Source organism: Mus pahari, chromosome 15 (genome assembly GCF_900095145.1).
Source record: "Mus pahari chromosome 15, PAHARI_EIJ_v1.1, whole genome shotgun sequence".
NCBI classification, from domain to species: Eukaryota; Metazoa; Chordata; class Mammalia; order Rodentia; family Muridae; genus Mus; species Mus pahari.
In genome coordinates this window covers 16636796-16645155 of record NC_034604.1, presented here as the reverse complement: position 1 = coordinate 16645155, position 8360 = coordinate 16636796, and the positions used below count along the sequence as shown (strand labels likewise).

The 8360-nt window shown below is 38.2% G+C and overlaps 1 protein-coding gene across 6 annotated transcripts in view; it reads left to right on the top strand.

Moving 5' to 3' along the window:
* The window catches only part of Trappc8 (trafficking protein particle complex 8), a 77222-nt gene that overhangs the window by 6191 nt on the left and 62671 nt on the right, over positions 1-8360 (top strand). For all 6 annotated transcript variants that reach the window (XM_029546925.1, XM_029546922.1, XM_021214529.2 and 3 more), the window contains exon 2: positions 5480-5674. In XM_029546925.1, coding sequence (XP_029402785.1) covers positions 5480-5674 — 195 coding nt within the window. The remainder of the gene's footprint in view (positions 1-5479; positions 5675-8360) is intronic.

The window sequence follows — 8360 nt, the reverse complement described above, 5'->3', positions numbered from 1 at the left end:
TCCTGGAACTCACTTTGTAGACCAGGCTGGCCTCGAACTCAGAAATCCACCTGCCTCTGCCTCCCGAGTGCTGGGATTAAAGGTGCACGCCCGGCTTGGGGCTGTTTTTTTTTTTTTTTAATCCCCGCCCCTTTAAAAAAAAACTTATCAGGGGGCTGAAGAGATGGCTCAGTGGTTAAGAGCACTGACTGCTTTTTCAGAGGTCCTGAGTTCAATTCCCAACTACCACATGGTGGCTCACAACCATCTGTAATGGAATTCGATGCCCTTTTCTGGTGTGGCTGAAGATAGCAACTGTACGTAAAATAAATAAATCTAAATTAAAACAAAACAAAACAAAAAAACCTTATCAGGTCCTTTACATATATATTATGGCTTCTAATTTTTTGATAAAAAAATTTTATGGGATTCCTGTGTATAAGAATGTGTGTGTGTCTCTGTCTTTTTTGTTTTTGTGTTTGTTTGTCTCTGTGTTTGGTTTTGTTGTTGTTTGTTTTGGTGTGTTTTTCTTGTTTGGTTGTCTTGTCATATTCAGATTTGTTTTTGATTATCTTATGTAGCTTATTATTTTTCTTTAGCTGCCTATTTGTTTTCTAACTAGAGACAAGGTATAGATTTGGATGAGAGGGGGAAAAACTGGGAGGAGTAGGGAGAGGGAAACTATAATCAGAATATATTGTATGAAATAATTGTATTTTCGATTAAAAAAAAAAAAAAAAAAAAAAAAAGGAGTAAAGTCAAAAACAAATAACCAAAAACCCAGTGCTGGGGATTCGGCTTAGTCATAGAGTTTGTCTTGTATGCATACAGCCCCACGTTCCGTACCAGCGAGTCCCCTAACTTTTATTCAGGGATTTGTATTGACCATCTATTTCAAAGAGTTAATCATTCCTTCCTGTTTAATGGTAGCTGTAGATATGTTTTATTTCATTTTAAATGTTAACTTTAAATTACAATTTTGGAAGTGTGTTTAAATTGATTAGGTTTATTTAAATGATAGTAATAGAATATAATTCTACAGATCTTGAATAGTTTTCTACGTGAATTAGGGAAGTTTGGCAGGTAAGCCTAGGAAATGCCTTTGAAAGACAGCTTCCTTAATTTGTTTTCTTTCTGTGTTTCCTACCTTTTCCCACTTCCTTACCCCCCTGCCCCCCACTTTCTCATTCTTTTCCTCTTCCATCTTCCTCCTCTTCATGATAAGGTCTTGTATAGGTCAAGCTGGCCTTGAACTCCCAATTCTCTTGCCTCCACCTACAAAGTGGAATTACAAATGTGTACCACCATACTTTTTTTTGTTACAACCATCATAGTAATTTAAGTTAAATATCTTTTATAAACTTTCCCCTTTTTCCTTTTGATATTCAGGGATTAAGCCTTTATGAGTGACCCATATATACCCTAAACCTAAAGCATGTCATCTTAGTGTTGTTCTTGTTGCTATTCTGTTGTGACAAAATCAACTTAGGAAGAAGGGTTTGTTTTGGTTGACAGTTTAGGATATAGTTCAACGCGGTGGGAAAGGCCAGTAGTAGGATATGGTCTTACCAATCTGCAGTTAGGAGGCAGAGACTCACTGCTGCAGCTCCGCTCCTTTCTCCTTTGCTTTTTTTTTTTTTTTTTTTTTTTTTTTTTTTGAGACAGGGTTTCTCTGTGTAGCCCTGGCTGTCCTGGAACTCACTCTGTAGACCTGGCTGGCCTCGAACTCAGAAATCTGCCTGCCTCTGCCTCCCGAGTGCTGGGATTAAAGATGTGCGCCACCACACCCGGCTTCTCCTTTGCTTTTATTCTGAGACCCTAACCCATGGGACTGTGCCAGCCATATTCACAAGGGTTAACTGAGTCTGTAAATTTCCCCAGTCAGGCCAGAGGTTTGTCTCCTAGATCAGTTTAGATCCTGTCATGTTGACTGTCACTATTGACTACCACATATCTGTCCCTTGTCAACTTGATACCCGAATATATCACTTTAAAATATTTTAATTTTTATTTTAGGTTTGTGACTGCTTGCCTGTAAGTTTGTCAATGCACACATGGGTGCATGCAGTCCCCTCTGAGGTCAGATGGAGCTAGCTATTTGATCCCCTGGGACTGGAGTTACAGATGGTTGTGGATTTCCACATAGGTGCTGGGATTTGAACTCAAGTCCTCTGGAAGAACAACTAGTGCTCCTAACCATGGAGTTGTCTCTGCAGTCCCCAGTGTCTCACTTTTAAGGCACAACTTTCTGCCTTTTGTCTCTGTAGGTACTTCATAATGTAAAATGCATTCAGTCTAAATTCAAAAGCCCTTGTAGTTTTTAACAGTACAATATTATTCTGAAGTTAAGTGCAAAGTTTCTTCTGAAACTCTGGTGATGTTTTCACATAAACTGTAAAATAAAACAAAACAAAACAACACATTACATACTTCCAATATGGGATAACACAAAATAAATGCTCCCATTTCTAAAACGGGGAATGAGAGTATAGCAAGGATGGTTTGGATCAGTGGAGGATAGAAGCCCAGCAGGCAAACATTAAATTTTAAGCTCTGTGTGTTGGGTATCGGGGCCTGTGCTCCAGATAACTTATGTACCCCCACCCTTCCTGATCTGCAGCACATGCAGTCTCTCAAACCAGCTTCACTGTGTTCCTGTAGCTTGCTGTAGCAGATGTCCCATTGCCCTGGCCTTTTTGTGGCATCCATTTCCCTTCCCAGTTTCACACAGTGCTCTCTCAGGCTCTCTTAGCAGGGAATCCAACCCTGTCACACCCTGCCCTGCCTCAGGGGCATTTTAGAACCTTGACATAGTCTTTCATGCGCCTTCATGCTTGCTGCTTCGACTGCCTGAAAAACTAGTATTGTGTGTGTGTTGCCAGCTTGAGGTGTAGCTTAGGCCCTCTGGACCACAGTTGACTTGCTCTCTGTCCCTTCTGGGATGACTCTGGGGAGACAATTTTCCCTACAATTGTTTTTGAGCAGGCCATCCTTTCAGTAGCATTGTTTAGACTCCTTTAAGGGAATTTGGATTTTTTTCAAGGTGTAGTACTAAAAGAGTGGAACTGCTTTCTGAGTAATTTTCCTATTAGTTCAGATAGGTTTCTCTAGAATGGTACCTTTTAAAAAAATGATTATATTTCCTTTCGTACCAGCATGGTGAGAAACTTTTTATACACACACACACACACACACACACACACACACACACACACACACACACACTATATGATAGATATATATGTGTATAATATATTCAAAATAATTCAGATTAATATTGTACTATTTAACTACAAGGCCCACCATATTTAGCCGCTTATAGTATTTGATAGTTATGGAACAACTTTAAGGAAAATACATGCAAAATATGTTCTTAAAGATACCAGAGGTATAACATAATACTCTGGCAGTTCTGTTTTCCTTTTTTTTTCTCTCTCCCTTCTTTTTCCCTTTTCTGTGCCATAAATTGTGTGAGTGAGTGAGTGAGAGTGTGTGTGTGTGTGTGTGTGTGTGTGTGTGTGTGTGTGTAGGTACCCATGTGGAGGTCAGTGGAACTTGTGGAAATTTTTCTCTTCTTCCAACATGTGTGATCCAGGGATCAAACTCGAGTCTCAGGCTTGGCAGCAATGCCTTTACCTGCTGAATCATGTTGCTGACCCCTTGTCTTTAGCTTTAAATTCCCCTTTTTGAACAAATGGCATGTTTTCTTCTTACTCGTAAGTACTGAGCAGTAATCAAGACGCAGTCTGGATGCTGTCTGGTTTAGATTGTTCTCAGCCAATCAAAATAATTCATTACCTTTGAATTTGGCCTCACTGAACCTCTCAGGCCGTGGGCAGAGGCAGCCAGATTCTTTGTCAGAATATAGTAGGAATGATTTCTAGCCTAGTTCCTGTGGAGTCCTTCTTCCTCTTTGAAACCCCATCAGCAAGGACTCTACTACTAATGTTTTTCTTGGCAATCTGGTTTTCCTGATTTCCACCAGAATGTCCTTTTAAATTCTTTACAACATTATAGAGCTTTAAAGCCCAGAGTTCTAAGCCCCTAAACATTCTTCTTGTGAAGAGTCTCCAAGACCTAACAATAACAGTCAGATTTATCACAAGTTCCACTTCTGCTATCGGTTTCATATTAGTTACTTTCTTCACTGCTGTGATAAAATACTTGATTAAAAAAAAAATCTTCAAAGAGGGCAAGTTTATTTGGCAGCTTACCAATCTGAGGGTGTACTCCATTAGGGGAAGACAGAGCAGCAGAACAGGAGGCTGGCTGCTTACCTCACATTCACAGTCAGCAGAGAGATGAGTGAGTGCAGGTGCTCAGCTCACTTTGTCTTTTTCATTTGGTGTGGGGCTTGAGCCCATGTTGCAATGCAAGTCAGTCCACATTCGGAGTGGGACCCTTCACTTCCCCAAATCCAATCTAGAATCTCCTTGTCAGGTAGACTCAGGTTTGTCTCCTGGTGACTCTAGAGCCTGTCAAATTGACAATATTAACCACAGCTACTACTGTGTTGATGTAACTTCATAATTAATCTCCAAGGTTTTGACGTGTGTGTGTGTGTGTGTGTGTGTGTGTGTGTGTGTGTGTTTGCAGGGCAGGGAAAAACTTGGGTATCTATCCTTGTCTTCCTTGTTTGAACTAGGTTTTTCCTTGTTCATCCCTGCATGTGCCATGCTAGCTGGCCTGTGAGTAACAGGATTCTCTTGTTTCCACCACTATGTCTCTGGTGTCTCACACCTGTAATTCAAGCACTAAAGCAGCTCAGGCCAGAGGCATGCCTTGCTATAAGTTCAAAGCCAGCCCAGTCTACAAAATGAGGCAAATATTCATGGCATATGCGCTCTCTCTCTCTCTCTCTCTCTCTCTCTCTCTCTCTCTATATATATATATATATATATATATATTTTTTTTTTTTTTTTTTTTTTTCTGAGATAGGGTTTCTCTGTGTAGCCCTGGCTGTCCTGGAACTCACTATGTAGACCAGGCTGGCCTCGAACTGAGAAATCCACCTGCCTCTGCCTCCCAAGTGCTGGAATTAAAGGTATGCATAGCCAATGCCCGACAATATTTTTTTATTATTTTTTACTTTTATTTTTTTGATGTTGTTGAAACAGTGCCTCATTTTGGACAACTGTAAATGTAGGGGAAACAGGACCTGTAGGGAAATTGTGACCAGTAGCATTGTGTGAGAGGAAGGTTCTCTCCGACCCTCCACCTTGAGACAGCCTCTTGTAGCCCAGGCTGGCTTTGCTGGGATTATAGACATTTGCTACTACATGGCTGGCTAAGAGGAAGGACGCTTATGATGAGGTTTTTTTTTTTTTTTTTTTGGTTTTAAGGGAAAATGTAACCAGTTGCATTTTGTAAGAATATTCTTTTAGTTCTTAGTTTCTGATTTTTTTGTGTTTGAAAACAGTTTTGTTTTTTTTTTTTTTTTTTTTTAGGTTGCATTTTACCAAGTTATTTTAAAATTTCTTTCTCTCTCTTTTTTTTAAAGTTCACATGAGAGATCCTAATAATCAACTGCATATAATTAAAAATTTGAAGATAGCAGTAAGCAACATTGTCACCCAGCCACCTCAGCCGGGAGCCATCGGGAAGCTTTTGAATGATGTTGTTTCTGGCAGCCAGCCTGCAGAAGGATTAGTCGCTAATGTGATTACAGCAGGAGATTATGACCTTAACATAAGTGGTAAGTTATAAGTGGTGTCATTATTTTTTAAGTGAAAATTTCTTTTGTTAGGAGAATAATTCTGTTTGTTTTGGAAACCTTTCAAGTACTTGAGTGCTTACAGGGTGCTAGAGCTGGGCCTACAGAGCAGTGCTGAAACACTCCCAGGAACTCGTCTGTTTTATTCTAGCACCTGTGTAAGTAGCCTAGGGTAATCAGGGTTCCATGATAAAACCAACAACAGATCACAGGGAGTTGATTTTTGTATGATTTAATTATTAAATGAAAGCATCATAAACTTTTAATCTTGCTTGGTATTAAGTGGAAATGTTTGTAAAATAGATGTAAATAGATAGTTTAGATATCTTACACTAGTTTAGATAGTAAATGTTTTCATGATAAGACTGATAAAATATTGCATTAATATGTAGAGTTAATATTTGATGTGATTCTTTTTCAGTGTCCAAAAGTCTTTACATATTAAAAATATATGAGGTGAATTCTTAAAAGGAAAATATGAAAAGTATGTCATCTAATTAACAATCTCTCAACAGCTAAAAACAACTTAAAAAGCAGCTTAAAATTTTCTTTTGCAGCTTCATTTTTTTTTTTTAAGTTGGTATAATTGATATTTTGACACTTTTATTTGGTTTTTTGAGACAGGGTTTCTCTTTATTGCCCAGGCTGTCCTGAAACTCATTCTATAGACCAGGCTGGCCTCAAATGCAGAAATCTGCCTGTCTCTGCCTCCCAAGTGCTGGGATTAAAGGCATTGGCCACCACTGCTCAGCTGATATTCTGACACTTTTATACTCACTAGTTATATAGCTAAAGATCTTCCTGTGCCAGTGAGATGGCTCAGCTAGTAAAGTGTTTACCATGCAAGCCAGACAACTGGAGTGTGAGCCCCAGGACTTATGGGAATATGGAAGAAAACTGACTTCACAAAGTTGTCCTCTGACCTCCAGATCACAGGCACTGTGGCACACATGCAACCCCTCATATATTATTATCATTATTGTTATTAATAATAACTATTATTACTATTTAGAACTTGCTGTCATATACAGAGAACGGTTGTAAGTCAGCATGGTATTTAGTCTATAAGTATGTATGCTCAGAAATGTGTGTAGAATTACTGAGTTTCAGTCTGCCCTGTTTTTCTTTGCTGTTAGTGTTAATTGCAGCAATATAGATTAACATTATTTTATTTTATCTTTTTTTATCTTATAGTTCTGGATCTTATCCCAGGGCCTTAAACATGCTAGTAGTCATTGAGCCCACCACCAAGCTATACCAATCAAAATACCAATCAAAAGAGTTTGAATTTTTAGATACAGGGTTAATCAGTTTTTGGCACAATGTATTTTAAAGTGATGCAAAATTTTGAATATTTACCTGAGAAATGGTAGAATTTGAGTTGTTGTTGTTAGTGTTACAGTATCAAAGGCAAGGAGTCCAATGCTAGTATCTTAAGGGTTTATACTATTAGCCTGAGTTAATTGGATAGTTGAGGTAGGCCACTGACTGTTGAGGAGGTTTTGGTTCATCTCTGAATGTAAGAACTTGTCAAGATTGATTCTTCCTCTACTCCTATCCCCTTCCTTGTTTCTCTGTCTGCTCTCCTCACCCCCTCGCTCTTCTTCTCTTTGCCTTCCTCCATCCCCTTCCATGACTTCCCCTTCTCTGTCTGCCTGTCCCCATTGTTTTGTGTGTGTGTGTGTGTGTGTGTGTGTGTGTGTGTGTGTTTTTTTTTTTCTTGGAGACACAATCTCACTGTGTAGCCCTAGATGGTTGTCTGTCTGAGTTAGGGTTTCCCATTGCTGTGAAGAGACACCATGAACATGCCTCGTGCATTCTAGCAAATGTCTTACTACAGAGCTTTATCCAAAATCCACACGTGTTAATTTTTTCATTGTCTTTGAAAATAAAAAGAAATGTATATGTAGCTTTTCACATATTTTTCCTTTTCTTTCACAAAAATGCATACTTTTTGGTTGCTACTTTGTCTTCTTGTTTTTGAGACAGTTTGGTTCTGTAGTCTTGGTTGGCTTTTAACTCATTGCCATCCTCTTGCTACCTCAGACTTCTCAGTGCTGTGGTCATAAGTTTGGGCTATCACACCCAGCTTTGACTGTTGCTAATTTTACTTCATAGCTTTAGGAAGAGAATTTCCTCATTCTCTTAGTTACATAGAATACCATGTAATGGATGGACCATACTTAGTTTACGTAGTGCATCAATTAATGGATGGGCTATACATAGTTTATATAGTGTACTATTTAATACATGGCCCATACATAGTGTATCTTTTAATGGATAGACTACACATAGTTTACATAGTGTATTATTTAATGGATGGACTATACATATTTTACATAGTATATCTTTTAACAGATGGACCATACAAAGTTTACATAGGGTACCATTAATGGATGGACTATACACAGTTTACATAGTATATCATTTAATGGATAGACTGTAGTTTATATAGTATACCATTTAATAGATGGACTATAATTTAGTCTACCTTTTTTTCTTTTTCTTTTTCTTTTTTTTTCTTTTTCCTTTTCTTTCTTTTCTTTTCTTTTCTTTTCTTTTTTTTCTTTTCTTTCTCTTTCTTTCTTTCTTTCTTTCTTTCTTTCTTTCTTTCTTTCTTTCTTTCTTTCTTTCTTTCTTTCTTTCTTTCTTTCTTTCTTTCTTTCTT